At 48.3% G+C, this 16094-nt stretch overlaps 1 protein-coding gene across 1 annotated transcript in view; it reads right to left on the bottom strand.

Annotated features, from left to right (window-relative positions):
• The window catches only part of FBXO36 (F-box protein 36), a gene marked incomplete at both ends in the record, with an annotated part of 51751 nt that extends 38452 nt beyond the window's left edge, over positions 1 to 13299 (bottom strand). Inside the window, one exon of the mRNA XM_084227873.1 lies at positions 13204 to 13299. Within this exon, the coding sequence (XP_084083999.1) occupies positions 13204 to 13299 (96 nt within the window). The remainder of the gene's footprint in view (positions 1 to 13203) is intronic.
• Between the last annotated feature and the right edge of the window lie 2795 nt (positions 13300 to 16094).

The raw sequence follows: 16094 nt of genomic DNA, 5'->3' as shown, positions 1-16094 counted from the left end.
CCGTGTGGGTAGCTCCCTGGCCGTAGATAGAATTCGTGCTGCAGTGGCTGCTGATAGCTTCATTGTGCTGAGACTTAACCCCTTACACCACCAGGGAGGCCTACCTTCAGTTTTTAAAATTCTTCTCCTTGCCTTGAGCAACTCATTTGATATCCTCATGTTTAAAGGAGCACTATTTATCTTCCTAACTGGAACGCTATATTCATAAAATAAGTGGTAAATAAATGCCAGTGTTTCACTAGAACATCTATTGCCTTTTTTGTTAGCTTTACTGTATTTGTTATTTCGCTTTGATTTCTTAAACATGGCTGGTTGCCAGTGTGGAGAAGGTGGGAAAGGTTATCTTTGAGAAAGGTGGGAAAGATTTAATTCAGCAAACATGTATTACTCTGTATGAGGCACTTTATCCAACACATAGGACAATTTTTATGGATAGATCTTGGGAGTAGGCCCTAAGTATCTAGTTTCAAATACACAGCCATAGAGGGAGTGTAAAGCCACTGATGGGTCAAGCTATGAAGTCTTCACATAGTTACTCATGTGCTTTTTAAGGCTGATTTTTTTTTGTCGTCTTCAACAATAGCCACCATTTTTTATTAACTCAAACCATTCAGCCTTGCCTTACATGTCCTTATTTATATTGGAGAGGCTGAGCTTCAAACTGCCTGTCTCTCCCATAGCTCCCATGTCTGGGGCTGACCTCCCTTGAGCACACTTTGTCCTGCAGGTGCCATCTGGCCTGCCAATTGTCATTGCCTATCAGGCCAGGGCAGCCCCCTGACATGAGCTGGCTAGGACATTTTCCGTTGTAGGTGATGGAAAATCCTCTCAACTTGGTTTGAGCAAAGAGAACCTTAGTTAGCTTACCTAGCCAGTAGCTTTGGAGGCTGCAAATGACTCTGCAAAGAACTGATTTTTCTTTGACTGGCCCCTTGGTTTCTCTCTCTGTGTTGCCTGCACCTGGCCGGCAGCTGTCCCCAGTGGTGATGGTTTAGCTGCTTGTGGCTCCAAGTTCTGGGGGTAAAGGGAAGCCCCTTCCTCAACAATTTCAGCATCTGATTGGCTTGGATTGTGCTGTCAGTCTGTGTCCCCATCTCTGTGGTGTGACAAGGCTGGGTCCAACTATCAGAGGGCGAGGGAACACGATCTCCCTGGGAAATCAGGGCACCATGAAGGGACAAGCAGTTGAATACAAACACAAAGTCTTCTCTCAGAAGGTGATGGACCTCAGAGCCCAGAAATGAGTGGTTGACAGGGGTGGCCCTGTAGGACACGGGGACCCAGCAGCTGGAGGGAGATGGCGCAGCTGAGTGGGCAGTGGTGCAGCAGCTGAGCAGCACATGGTGGTGGCTGAGGCAGGCCAGGCTAAGGCTGCATGGCTTTCCACTGGCTAGTCCTGGCTGAGCTGCCCAGGCTCTCAGCATCATTGTCCCCATAGCGTCTTGGGATGAGGACCCCTGAAGCCCTAACCAACACTGTAGTGCAGGGAAGGTAAAGACAAAGAAGGAAAATAAAGGGATAGAAGGTGGAGAGTCAGAGAACAGGTACCCAGGGGGGTGAGGGCTGAGTTGTCTCCCCTTAAACTTTCTATCCCTTACCCCTGGTTTTATTGCTAGGCAGTCAGCTGGAGAGGCCTATGTCCCCTCCCCACTTGTGAGGAAATTTCCCAGAAGTCTTTTCAAGGCTACACCTAGCTGCCAGGGTGCTGGGACAGGCCATCTTTTGGATGGGTGGCTTTAAGCCCAAAACCAGTCTGGCTGTTTGCTAAGAGGTGGGAATGGCTGTGGGGGCCACTTGCCATGTGGGCCACACCCTAAAAGCAAGCTCCGTGCTGTGTGTCAACATAATCACCCAGGGTCTTGCCTCTCCTCTAGTTTTTTGGGTTTTGCTCTGCTCTGGGCCAGTGCTTTTGCCCACTTCAAGCTTCCTCTTTTCTTCTGCAGCTAACTGGCTCTGTCCTTTTGTCCAACTTTTCAAAGGCAGGCTCACCTTTTCACACCAGGCCACACAAGTTACATAGTTGCTGATCAGCCAGTAGACTCACTCAACTAGACAAAGATGCCCATCTTGGCTCAGGGAACAGTGGTGAGGGGGAGGGAGGTTTGTATAATACAGAAGGTGGCTTCTCTGAGATGGGGCTCTGGCTGGGGACACATGACTGACCGGGCTAGACAAGAGTACTTTTCCAATAACATATTCAGGTGAAGCACAGATATCCCCCTAGGACTGTCGGAACAAATGACCATAAGCTGAGTAGCTCAATATTAGAGAAATTTATGGTTTCACAGTTCTTAAGTCTAGAAGTCTGAAACCACAGTGTTGTCGGGGCCCACTCCCTGGAAATCTATGTGCCTCTTCTTGGCTTCTGTGGCCTGCTGGCAGTCTGATTCCTTGCCCGGTCACCCCCATCTCTACCTTGTTCACCACACAGTCTTCCGTGTATATCTTCACATGTCTTACAAGGATACCAGTTACCTAGGATTGGGGCCCACCCTACTTCATTATGACCTCTTTCTCACTAATAATACCCACAAGGACCCTATTTCAACACCAGGTTACTATCTGAGGTAATGAGGGTTAGGACTTCAGTGTATCTCTTTTTTTTTTTTTTTTTTGTGGAGAGGGGCAAGAGGACACAATTTTACTCAGAACACACACAACATGGGTTGTAATGTCAGCGTCTCCACATATCAGATGCAGAATATACCCACAAGCCACCTCCTCATACAAAAGACAGATGACATGGAGTGAGTACTAAGACTGTGATGTGTCTGTTTTTATGTGTTCACCAGATGCCCTTAGCTGTGCTATTAATAAACGATTGTTGGTGTTGAAAACCTCCCTCCAAAAAAAAAGGAAAAAAGTTAACAAAAATCAGTATTCAAAGGCAGTGTTGAGCAATTTTATTTCATTTATTTAAAATGATTCTTTAGTCCCTGCTTAATTAAATAAGGTCTGCTAACAGGAACAGATAACTTTGATTCAGTAGGCAAAATGCAGCAGCACTAGAAGCATGCCCAGCTGCCCCTTGGCGCCACTAGTGCCTCCTGCAGAGACGCTGTGATGGCCAGGAGGGTCCAGAGCCACCCCAGAAAGTGACGGCGCTGCAGACAGGGGCCGAGGGGCTCTCGAGACAGAGCTCGGCATAGAAGTGTATGAATACATAAACAATTTTTTCCTGTTGAATGCCAGACATTCCCTTAAAAAAAAAAAAAAAAGCCAACGAGATATTTCAATGGTTCGAGAGAGGAGTAAGGTGCACATTGGCATTCAGGGAACTCACCCGGATAAAAATGTAAGGTAGAGAAGGAAGTTTTGGCAATAATTAGTGTATCATAGCACATACAATCCTTAAAGCTTATGAGGTAGAAAGTATTATCTCCACGAGGTAGAAAGTATTATCTCCACTTTTTTGTTTTTTTAATAAGTAAAAGACCATTTCAAGAGCTCCATTTTTGCCTTTCCTCTCTCCTTCATGGCTTCCACCTGGCTGGGCCAGAGTCGTAGGTAGTTCTGACCTTCAGCATCAAAGTCATTCTCTGCAGACATCCTGGTGGGGCCCCATCGCCTAACCAGTAGTTGTCAAGGCTTCAGTTTTTCACATCAGAATTTGAGGAAAATTCCGTACAGATTTCAGCTGTAAAAACTTATGTTTATCCTTGCACTTTATGAAGATAGATCTTTTTTAATCAATTCAGATTAATGTTTGTTATCAAGTTAATGAGAACAAAGACATTCTTCTGATAACAGAACTTTGAAATCAGGCAATGAAATATAGATGAAAATTAATATTAGTGTTACTTAGCACCAACAGTCAATTAATTGGGGCATTTTATTATATAAAATAATAAAAAGAAAACCCTGATTCATGCAGATAATCATAAATCTGTTCTTCACATCGTGTGATCTTTTAAAACGCAAACCTGATTATCATATGTCAACAACGCTAAAATGCAGTGGACTGCATCATTATTTATATAGATAGCCCAGAAAGGGAAAAAAAATACTAGAGATTTTTGATTCTGGAGATATTAAAATGTGTCTCACAATCACTGGCCATTGATTGTATGCCAGCTGCTTGATCCTCTTAAAAAACCAATGGCTTTTGGTTCTCCCGGCAACAAGACAAAGCGCCAGGTTATGTGTTAAGTGCACTCCAGCTGCCCTGGCCTTCTTTCCAGCCACCCCATCTTCACAGGGCAAGCTACAAGTCCTCTGCAGAGCTTTCCCTGACCTCCCTGCCCGGGTCACGTTCTTAGCACTGGGGTGTCTCTCCTTGACAGCACTTACCGTGGTGGACATCCTCGTTTGGCTTATGGTTTGTTTGATTGTGTCTGGCTCCAGGAGGGCAGAGGACATGCACGTTTGCTCTCTACTCTGTCTGCAGTGCGTGGCACAGCACTGGGAACACACACAGAAAGCATACAAACATTTGCTGGAAGAACAAACTGGAAGACTTTGTGTTTAATTCTCATTGATGATCTTAGGATGCTGTTCCATTCAAAGACACAGAAGATCCATAAATGGGTAGTTAGCCTTTGCTTTAGAGTTGAAGTTTTCACAATCTGCCCAGTTCTCGTCTCCTTCTCACAAAAACCAAATGCAGAGAGCTTTGGAGATGTTAAAATTCTCTCTAGCTTGATGGTATTGTCACAAGGTAGTCACTGTGCTTTTGAGAACTCTCAGTGGTCCAAGATTTTGTGCCAAGTTGCTACTCTTGAACCTCTCCAGATTTTCAGGCTTACACTCTGCTTTGATTATACCTGCCTCTGTGGGCGTGAATCCAAACCTGGTCGGAGCCCAGCCTTCCCAAACAATGACACTTTTGTAAGAAATTCTACTGTATTCATGGTGATGACAGATGCTTTCCTCTGTAGCCTGTACCTAAATATGTTCAGTTGGGTTCTGGAAGCACAAGTGAAGGCCTTAAAATTTGGCATATAAAAGATTGGAGGGGGTTTCTTCTGTATTTTAAGTTTTTGATTAGTGAAAAACAGTCCCAAAGAGATTGGAGGGGGGGTGGGGGGGAAATGCTTGTGGAACCTCAGGACGACGTTTATTTACAAAACCAAAGGGTAATCTGAAAACCACCCACAGACCTAATCAGTCTTAATTCTTGTGTTACAAAGCACTTCTTGGCCACTTCTTGGTGGTCGTGCCAATTTTATATCCTACGGCAGCACAAACTCACTGACCCGGGAACACCTCTTCCGCCGGGAGGCGGCCCTGCCTCTTCTTTGCCCTGGTCTTGGCTCTCTGCTAGTCCTGGTGAATCCTCCCTGACCAGTGCCTCTGCCACTGTCCTGCAGATGGCTCATAGCCCTGCCTACATGTCTGGCCCACACCTGGCTCCCCACTAGACTGGAAGCTTCCTAAGGGAAGGCCCTTCATCTCTGCATGGTAGGCAGCACTTTGTATGCAGCAAACATGTAATAAAGCCCTTTCTCTGTCTTGCCAATTTGGATTGCATCCACTTTTGGCCAGTGGAAAAACTGCTATCTATGGCTTTATGTTTTGTTAGTTCCTTTGGCTTTTTTTTTCTGTTAATCAAATTTTATGGATTTGCCACTTGTTTAATTTGGGGAATATGTAGTGCTCCAGACCTTTGGGATATCTGCTTCACTCACACCAGCACGGATCTGGGGCGATCACACCCCTACCCTTTCCTCCCACCCTCGTCCCTCTGGTAGCCACCATTTTTTCACTACCTGGAGCTTTACATTGTATTTTCTTGGTCACTAGTAAGGTTAAGCATCTCTTCATACGTTTATTAGTCATGTGTATTTCTGCAGGTAAGTGCCCATACCCTTTGTCTGTTTTTCTATGGGGCTATGTAACCTATAATTTGCAGATTTAATAATCTTTGGATGCTGGGTCTATTAACCCTGCACCTGCTAAGTATGGCCAATATTTTCTCCCAGGCAATTTATTAATTTTGTTTTATGTATCATTCACAAACCAAAATTTTATTTTATATTAGATTTATTTATTTATGTATACAAGAGCTGGGATACAGGCCAGAGATGTGGGGGTGGGGGTGGGGTGGGGGAGAGGATTCACCAGAGACAGAGTGGGGAATAGAACAGGCAGACTGACTGAAATACACTGCTGAGGAGAGGAGCGGACATGTTAGGAGAGGTCTACTGTGCCATGTGGGTTGTTCCCTGGCCGGCCGGGGATCAAACTCGTGCCGCAGCGGCTGTGGATTGCTTCACAAAAGGGGTGCGGCACTTAACCCCTTGCGCCACCAGGGAGGCCCAAAATTTTATTTTATATATACTTGCTCTATCTTGTTCTTTATGGTTCTAGATGTGTAATCCTGTGTAGAGTCTACCTCCAGATTAAAATATTCCTATTTTTAATGGTATTTTCAGTGTACATTTGTGTGTATAATGCTGAGCTGATCCTGTCATATCATTTTTTTAATGTATATGATAGAGCTTTAGTTAATTTTGTTCTATTTTGTGACAATTTTGATAGTCCATGGCACAATGATAGAGTAGGTGTTCCCCACTGATTTGAAATGTTAAATGGGCCATTCTGATGAGACTGAAAGGGGAGAGGATGTGGATGTGGAAGTGAGCCAGGTGATGGGGGCCTGGTGAACAGCTACAGCCATGGGGAGCAGTGGGCGAGCATGGTGGTCCTGGAGCCAGGAAACACAGTTTAGAGCTAAAGAATGATTTAGAAAAAATAGCAAATGTCAAGTTAGTATACAGCCAAATTTTTTTTTTTTTCCTGAAAATAAACTATCCATTCAAACTGGAAACTTGTAACATGATTTTCAAAAACCTAAAGCAAACATCATATTTAATGTGAATGCTGAAAGCTTTCCCTGTAAGTCCAGAACGAGCTAAGCATGCCTAGTATCATTTCCCTGCAATATGATAGATATCTTAGCCAATGCAATAAGGCAAGAATGAAATAGGCATGAGTATTAGATTCACAGACAATACGAATGTGCCAGAAAATCTAAAAGAACTATAAATTATTAGAATGAGTAGGAAAGTCACTAGATAAGGGGAACTTCAGTAGAAACAAAAATCAGTTGTGCTTTTATTACTAGCTATAGCTACAAATAGAAAATATAATTTTAAGAAGCATTATCTTACTTCCATTAGAATAAAAATGTTCAACAGACAACAAAACGTGTAAGATTTCTACATTTTAACTATAAGGCAACATTGAGCAAAATTAAAGAATGTCACAAAAAATTCTACAAGGACCTACTGTATCTGTGTTAAGAAATACGGCATTTGTGGGGCCTCCCCGGTGGCGCAGCGGTTGAGCGCTGGGTTGCGAAGCTGCCCGCAGTCTCTGCAGCGCCTGTTCGATCCCGGGCTGCTCCCCGGCCACCGGAGGAGGGTCCCACATGGCGCGCAGACCTCTCCTGCTGCCCGCTGCTCCCCTCAGCAGTGTACTTCGGTCCTTCTGCCTGCTCTGCTCCCCGCTCTGGCTCTGGTGAATTCTCTCATCCTCCCGCGCTTCTGACTGTACCCAGTGCTTGTATAAATGAATAAAAAATAAATCTTTAAAAAAAAAAAAAAAAAGAAATATGGCATTTGGAAGTCAATTCGCCACAAATGGATCAATACATATACTATAATCCCAATCAAAACACCAACCGATATTTTTGTAGAAGCCTGAGCTGACTGTAAAAATAAGTAAAATAAAACAAAACAGTCATAAGCTTAGTCACTACCCTCATCTGCATGGAAAGGTGAAGTTTGACTGATTTGGCAACAATGCAACACAAATATTTCGCAATCATTTCTTTAGTATTGGCTGCTAAGTACCAGGCACGCTGCTGTTTCCAAAAGACAGTGCACAGAACCTCAGTTCCTGAGAGATGCTCAGAGCAAAATGGGCTCCACAGTCACCTGCCAGAAGGAAAAGCCCCCAACAGCAGTCTCCTCTGGAAAATTCTCGATGCAGAGCAGGATGTTTAAGGCTTTGAGAAGTTCTGGAGAAGCAAACAGAAATGTGTGTAACCTAGGCTTTTCTGTTCTTATTTGATCATGAAACCTCTCTAGGAGAAATGTGGGCCTAGAGTGCTTTTTCCATATATTTGGTTTTCATCATATCTGCGGACTAGCCAAAGGTTGAATTGTTCATTCTAGCGATGAAGAAATGGAAACTCATGGGGAGATTTACACCAGGACCTAGAGCTACTGAGACATAATCTTCATGCACGCTAAACTTTTCTAAAACAAACATAAAATCCAGGGCTTTTTCCAGGGTAAAACAGCTTGCACGTGAAAAAGCATTTTAGAAGGTGGAATAAACCTTAGTAGACTAGTAACCTCATTAGGTTGAGGCCCCAGACAAATGACTAGCAGGAGGAACCCAAGAACCCATGACTCAGTGACTCCCGATTAAGTGCTCTACTGCCCCATATAATTAGGAGGCAAATCTGTGCCAACGTAGGGTGAGACTGAGGAGGCGCTCGCAGGTGCTGATGACAGATGCATCCGGGAAAGGACGATTCTGGAGCTCGCTCAAGATGTCATAATTCTCACAAAAGGATTTAGGAGTCATGGGTTAGAAGACAGGTTAGCACTGCATATTGTAGAGTTTAACCTGATTTTATCCCTCTGCAATAGCCCCGCCCCCCAGGCCACTTCAAAAACATTAAAAGGAATTTAAATAAAAGTGACTTCACAACCCTAATTGGGCATATCCTGAGTGTCACAAGGTCGGGAATCATTTTTCTGAAGTGTGTCAGACGCGAGGACAGGACACAGTGGGCACAGACGCCTGGAGAACCTGCAGGGCAGGGCAGGGCAGGGCAGGGCTGTTTACTGCAGGCGGCTGTGGCTCCACAGACAGGCGACCCAAACACAGGGAGAAGGCGGCCTGGCAAGCTGGGCTGACAGTTCTTAGATGGAGTGAAGCAGGGCAACACCTATCTTTGAAAGGCAGAGGCAAAGGGACTTTGCCACAGACAAAGCCAGGGACTTTGGGCCACAGACAGCTGATGAGGGAAGGGAAGACAAGACATAAACATGGGGAAGAGGAAAAGAAATGAACACAGTATCATGGTGACTTGGGGGCTTTAAAACGGGCAGCCACAGTTCCGTGGGAGACATTTTGGCTGTAGCTGGTGGCCGCTGGGCAGAAGGGCTTGGTAGCTTTGAAGTTCCATCAGAGGGGAAGTTTCCATTAGGGGCCAGGAAGGAACAAAAGGTGCATGTCCAGTCACCCTCCTCTGCATGAGTCTTGAGGGTCGGAGGTGGGGACAGGGCTGGAGCAGAGCATGGTTTAGAGGTTTCTGGGTGCCCTGGGAAAACACCATCCTATAGCAAGTTGACTGCACCCCATCCAGCTCCCCAGCACATCTCCTGCTTTAGCTCTTTAGTACTATCTCACACTCACTATGGCAAGGGAGGGCAGTCCTTCAGTTTCTCAAAAGTAATTACTGCCTACATTAAAGCAAAACCAAAAGAAGAAACACAAGGTCAGGAATTTCCAGACGCGAAAAACTTGAAGTTTCACAAGTAACCATTAACCCATTTGCACCGCCTCTAAATCTGTTGAATAAGAATGAATCCCCCATCAACAAAAACAGCAGGATCTTTGGGGACACAGATATTTGTTGCCCATCATTTAATATGGGAGGGGCTAGAAGGTGGGGCTGCTGGGCCTAGCAGAAGCCAGTGCACGGAGCAGGATCTCTCAGTGGGAGAGGCATCCACTGGTATTTTTTAATATTGATTGCTTTTCTCTGATTATATAAATAAATCCTCAATGTGGAAACATCCAGGTCTTCAGAAACAGGTCATGCAGAGTGAAAGAACTCCATCCCTCAGAGCTGATCACACCTGTGTTTTCTCTGACATTTACTTAAACTTAGCTAACATTTATTTAAAACAAGACTTTTTTTTTAAAAAATGGGATCATACTATGTTTAACCCAGCAACTTGCCTTTCTTGCTCAAGATTTTATTTTGTCTAATGACCAAAAATTACCGTGTTTTCAAAAGGTTGCAGAATATTCCAAGGTATGAATAACTCACAGTTTGGAAAGACATGGAAAGATGTTTTTGAGATGGTTTTTCTTTGCAGAAACTCTTGCACATGTATCCTTGCACACATGTAATGGTATTTTTGGGTATGAAATCCTAGAAAAGGAGTTGCTCTAACATTTTTATTAGATTGTCCTTCAATTTTAAATGTTTAAGATTGGTCTATAGTTTGAAATGACACTGGCACAATTCTTTGCTGTGAGGTTTCTCAAACAGCCACATAGTCTAGTTTTTCTTTAATCCCTTTTTCAGAAGTCAGTGACAGTTTTCTGTCATATTTGCCATTTGTGGGGATTTTTTTTTTTTCCCCAAATGACATTAGCTTCAGCTACCCTTTTGGAATTTTGAGTAGGACTTATATAGTAAGAGATAAAAGACTCTTTTTTTTTATTACCCAAGTCTTCCTCTGCCTTTCATCTGTTGGAGTGACTATCACAGGTTGTTGCTCCTGGGACAATCACCAGCTATTGGCTGTAGGAGGCGGCATCTGCCCATCCGTCTACTGAGTGTATGGTTACCTTTCTAGCAGTTTCCCAGTATTTCTCAACATTAAACCTAAGTCACCAGTTCTGACCCTCTTAAGCAGCACTTCCATTTTGAGAGGATGAAGAAGATAGAATTCCAAGAGTGAAATTCAGATAACGGCACCCTCCTGGGACTCCTAGTCTAAAGTGATTTTTACTTCCCCTGGACTTGGATTTTCAATTGTCTGTGCTGTTCATTAACTTGGTAATTACTCATGAACCTCCTTTGGACTTAAAAAGATACCAAAGTTAACCCACATAAGTGATTATATAAATCACATCACTACACTCTCCCTACTAGATTAAATGCTCCAGGGGAGGGAGGGAGGACTTTGGTTCATTCATGTTACCTGGCTTCTAGAGTAATACCTGGCATCTAAAAGGTGACCAATATGTATTTGTCATGTGATACTAACTTGCTTGAAGACAGGAATCTTCTTATGTTTTGTATCCCCATAATCAGTGGCCAAGTTGCTGATTAAAATTAAGATATTTATTCAGGAGCACAACTTAAGTCTTTGAAGCCAAGTATGAAATATCCCTGGCCTGAATAATATTTAAGACTTCCCAGCCCTAAAATACTATGAATCTATTAATTTTCAAAGAATTAAAATCCAATATAAGAAAATACACATACTTTTAAAACCAGAGTGAGAATTGGATAAATCTTTGATTTTGAAAGCAGTGCACTGAATTTTCTAAGCCTCAGATCTTGGTGACAAAGATCAGATTTGGGAATTAAACTATATTGACTCCAATGCATCTCTGTAAGTTCTTTTTGTGAGGAAAAAAAAAATGATGGCATCCAGTTGATAAATAGGAATTCCTCTAAGCATAAAACTGTATCTTTAATATGTCTATATAAGCAAGAAAGCACAGGAAATATTCATGTTCAACATTTACATTCTGGGCTATGCCAATGGTGGCGTGGCATTAAGGAAGCAATATGTGCCTTCGAATGTCGAAGGTGTAGTTATTTGGATTTAAAGTGAATAAAATTAAAAGCAGTAAGAAATAAAAGGAATCTAAAAGAAGCGTGCATGTAAATCTGGCTCATATTTTGGATTATATATGACATTTTTGGGGAACAGAGGCAGAGAAAGGGAAAAAATACAAGAATCAATTTCAATTTTTAGAAAGTTAGGAGAAAAAAGCCCATTTTATACAACACATTTTAATTCTTGTTTTTTAGTTCTTATTGATGTCAGGCCACCTCTTACTGGATGTTTGGTTTCCTGTGCTGAGACTCAGAAAAATTATCTTGTGGTTAGAAAATAGCATATTTTGAAGATGGTTGACTGAAAAGAATTTTTTGACTTACTATTTTTTACAACAAATTTTACTTTAAAAAAAGAGTGAATTAATCAGATTGGAGATGAATTCTCTGTGGCAGAACTGTAAGTGGATATATTCAGTGTGCTTAAAAAAGAAAATGGATCATATCTTGAAAAGGATTTTATATATAAATAACTCACAGAAAGAAGATAAAGAAGAGTTTTAGATCTGCAAAAAACAATGACAACAAAAAAAAAAAAAAGGAAAAAATTAAAAATTCCTTGTGGGGAGGTGGATTTCATGAAGAGTAGTTAGATGAAAGTTTGTGCCCAAGTTCCATGAGAGCAAAGACTGAAGAACACAACAAAAGCAGCATTTTGGGAGAAAACTAATGCCAGGTAAACAAGTATTCAACTTGTTAAGACTTAGAGTTCAGCAGAGTTGCAAGACCTGACCCTCAAGAAAAGAAATGCGTAAGCAGATATTGTAAAGACAAACTATGAAAAAAGCAGTAAAGAAAAAAATGTGAACATTCTACTCAACTTGAGAGGCAGAAGAAAAGAAGTAGGGTCTGGAAACATAGTGTTGCTTTCAATTACTCATGTTAGAAAGTTAAGAGTGATAAGGATCATATTCTCTTAAATGGGAAACAGTCAATAATCCAAAAAGTGAACAAAGAAGTACATTTCAGCCATTAAATCTGAAAAATTCCTCAAAAATGTGTTAAAAAAAATGAACATTCGACAGGCTACCGCGCTGCCTGTAAAGTTTATTAAACTTAGATTAAAAAAACAAATTGTACATTATCTCTATTTTTAAAGAGCCGTTGAAGCTACTAAAAAACTTTCTCTGCCTACTTTATTTTAACAGCGGATGGGAACACGGGTGGGATCTCCAGGACCCCACCCCCCAACGAGCCACGCGACCCCGGGCAGCAGCACCCCGACTCCAGCGCCCAGGCCGGGGCCCCGGGGGGCAGGTGGGGCCCCCGCCAGGGCCGCGCCCCGAGAGTTCCTCGGTCACCTCCGGGCACAGCCAACCCCCGCACGCCCTCCGGGGCCCGGGCAGTCCCGGGCCGGCCGCCCGCTGCCCCTCGCCGCCGGCCCCCGCCCCGCCCCGCCGTCCGCGCGGGTGGCCCTGCGGGGGCGACGCCAGCCCCGGGCCCCGGCGGCCCCGCTCCCCCCGCGGCCCGTCCTCGGCCTCCGGGCCCGGCTCCCCCCGGCCGGGGCGGGCGGGCGGGCGCGCGGCGGGGCGGCCGCGGGGCTCGCAGCGGGCGCGGGCGCTTCCGGCGGGCCCCGGTCGCGCCGGGCCCCGCGCGCTGCCGTCCGGACGCCCCGGGGCGCGCAGGGGTCGGGGGGGCCGCCCGCGGCTCGCACTTGCCTGGGACCTGGTGACCACTAACTGGTAATAGTCCTTGCTCGGCGCCCGGCCTTGTCCTACAATTTCGAACAGCGTCTCCGGCAGCCACGACGCCATCTTGGGACGCCACCGCCGTCGCCAAGACAACCAGGAAGGGGCGGGGCTTGCTGGGGGTCAGGGGGCCAGAGCCCTAGTTTAAATCGAACCCCGCTTCCGAGCCGGCCGGGGGTGGCTCGCTGGGGGTGTCGTCCCGTCTCCCGAGGGCCACAGGACGCCCCGCCCCGCGGAGGAGCCCCCCTGCCGGCCCCCGCGACCCGACGGGGAATCAGTTCCTGCTACCGCGGAGGGGCGGGGGTGACCCCGGCGGAGGGATACCCGGCGCCGCGGCCCCGTCCCCTTCCTGGTGCCCCGGCGGGGTCGGGGGGAGCGCGTCGGCCGCCGCGGGAGTCGCGCCGGGCGCGGGGGGCGGGCGGGCGCCGCGATGGGCCGCGAGTAGCCGCGGGGCCGGTCCCGCGGGCGCGCCGGCGGCCGGGCGGAAAGTAGTCCCGGGGCGCCGGCGGCGGCGGAGGCGCACGCGCGTGCTGCGGCGCAGCTGATAATCGAGGCCGAGGCCGCGGCCGGGAGCCGGGAAGTTGCCGCCGCGCCGCCGAGTCCGGACCGGAGACTTTGGGGCCCAACTAGGTAACGGGGGCGCCGCGCCGGGCCGGGCCGGGCGGCGGGGGGGCGGCCCGGGGCGCCGGCGTGTCGGCCCCGCGGCCTGGCCGGCCCCGCTCCCGGCCGCGGCGGCGTTGGGGGCCCGGGGCGCCGGGGCCGGCGGGCGAGGCGCTCGGGGGCGGCCGCGGCCGGGGGGCCCGGGCCGGGCGGGAGCGGGGGGTCGTCGGGGCCCCCCCGGCCCCCGCGACGAGGCGGGCCCCTCACGCCCGCGGGGTGAGGCGCGCGGGTCTCGGGGCGCCCGGCGGGGGTCGGGGGGGCCGGAAGTGGGCCGGGGAGCTTGGAGGGCGTCTAGGAAGAGCGAAAGTGGGGGGCCGGAAGTGCAGGTGGGGGGTGTGAGGACGGTCAGGGTTCCCCGGAAATGGGAAGGGGGCCCGGAAACCGGGAGCGGGAGGCCCGGGCGGCCGGCCCGGAAGCGGGAGCGGCGCGGGCGGTGACAGCGGCGCGGCGCGGGGTCGGCGGGCGCGGCCGGGCCCGGGGCGCGGTGAGGGGCGCGGCGGGGGCGGTTGGGGCCGCCGGGGCCCCGGCGCGGCCGCGGGAAGTTGGGGCCGCGGCGGGCGCGGGGGAGGCCGCGGAACTTGGCCGCGGGGAGCGCGGAGCATCCTCCGGGGTCGCCCCCCGGGGATGGGGGCGGGGGCCGGGCGGGCGGGGGCCGGGCGCTGTCACCCCGGCGGCCGGCCGCGGAGCGGGGCGGGCGGTTATTTATATGCGGGTTACATAAAACCCGGGGCCGCGTCCCAGCCGCCCCCCGGGCCTCGCCGTCGCGAGGGGGGCCGCGGCCGGGCCGACTTGGGGGGGAGTTGGCGGCGCGGGGGCCCCGGGGAGGCGCGATCCCGCATTTGCCCAGGAGGGAAAAAGAAAGGATTTAAAAACACATGCCGGTGGGGGAGGGGGCGGAGAACTTGCCCCTTTGAACTCCTGCCGGGGCGGGGAGGGGGCCGGAGCCGGGGGTGGCGGGCCCTGGACGGAGCGGTTGGCCTTGGCTGAGCCCCCTCGGTCTGGGGGAGGCCGGCGGGGTCTGGTTGGGCGCCTCGGTTGGGTAACGGAGGGGGCGGCTGTGTCGGGGTGAACGTCGGGGGGGTGTGGGGTGGGGGCCTTCGGGGCGCAGGGGCCGTCGTGCGGGGACGTGTGGCTGTCCCCTGCCCTCTCCCCTCCTCGGCCTGCCTTCCCCGAGCTGCTTGGGGCGGCCCAATCACCAGATCCCCGGGCGCGGCTGGGTGGTGTAGGCCCCTTAGTGGTGTGTTTTAACTTTCTATTCCTCCTCGGCGGCGCTTTAGGTATATTTGGCATTTCATTTTTGAAAGGCCCGGAAAGTTGGGGCCCCTGCCATCTCCTCACTAGAAACAAAACCAGAAAAATACGGGGTAGAAAGTTGAAAGAGCTATTGAGTGGGGTGAAAAACCGACGCTGGGAACAAAGGTCCTGGTTGTTGGAGGAAAAGGCCAGAGGCCTGTATGTGCGGCCTGTGTGTCGCGTTTACAGCCCGGGGGAGGGGGCAGTTGGGCTGCAGGAGTGGAGCTGTCAGAGGTTTGGGGACAATGACTCGCCGAGGGCTGCGTGGAGGCTTGTTTTCTTATTTACAAAACGCAAGGAGCTCTGTGTTGAGTGCATTTTAGAGTAAACCGAGATTTCTGATTTTCGTATTCCCTGCTCCATGTTCTGCCCTCGAAAGAGTGAACTAGTGTGGCTTTGTGAGGTGGTTTGGGGAGTTGCTTCATTGATTTTAAGCTGGAGACAGCACATTTACGTGGCGGGGCTTGTTGGCTTTGTCCACATCTGCCTTTCTATGGAAGCGCCAACATCCACAAGAATGGGAGCACTGTGATTAGGAAGATCGTTGTTTCCATTTGCTCCCCAGGTTTGCAGGAATCTGAGTGGTTTTTAAGCCTGCTCAGCTGACATTCAGTACTTAGTATGTGTCCTTGAGCAGGCTTTTTGTCTTAGCTTGCCATTTACTTTCTGAAAGTTAGAGAGCACGTTTGGCAGTTCCAGTTCCAAAAGGTGTTAAACTGCTAAAATAATTATACTTTAAAAATGAACAGGATGGAGGCCAGGGTAAAAATCAATGCTTTCATTTAGTCAAGTAGTGTTTACTTCTCTATTTTTTTTTTTTAAGATGACTATGTTATAGACAAGGTTTTATATTCCTGTTTTAAGGACATCATCTTAGCAAAGAAGACACTGCACAGGCCTGGGAATTT

Source organism: Talpa europaea (assembly GCF_964194135.1).
Source record: "Talpa europaea genome assembly, chromosome: 1".
Taxonomy (NCBI): Eukaryota; Metazoa; Chordata; class Mammalia; order Eulipotyphla; family Talpidae; genus Talpa; species Talpa europaea.
Note: the sequence above shows the minus strand (reverse complement) of the source record. Positions and strands in the feature narration are given on the sequence as shown.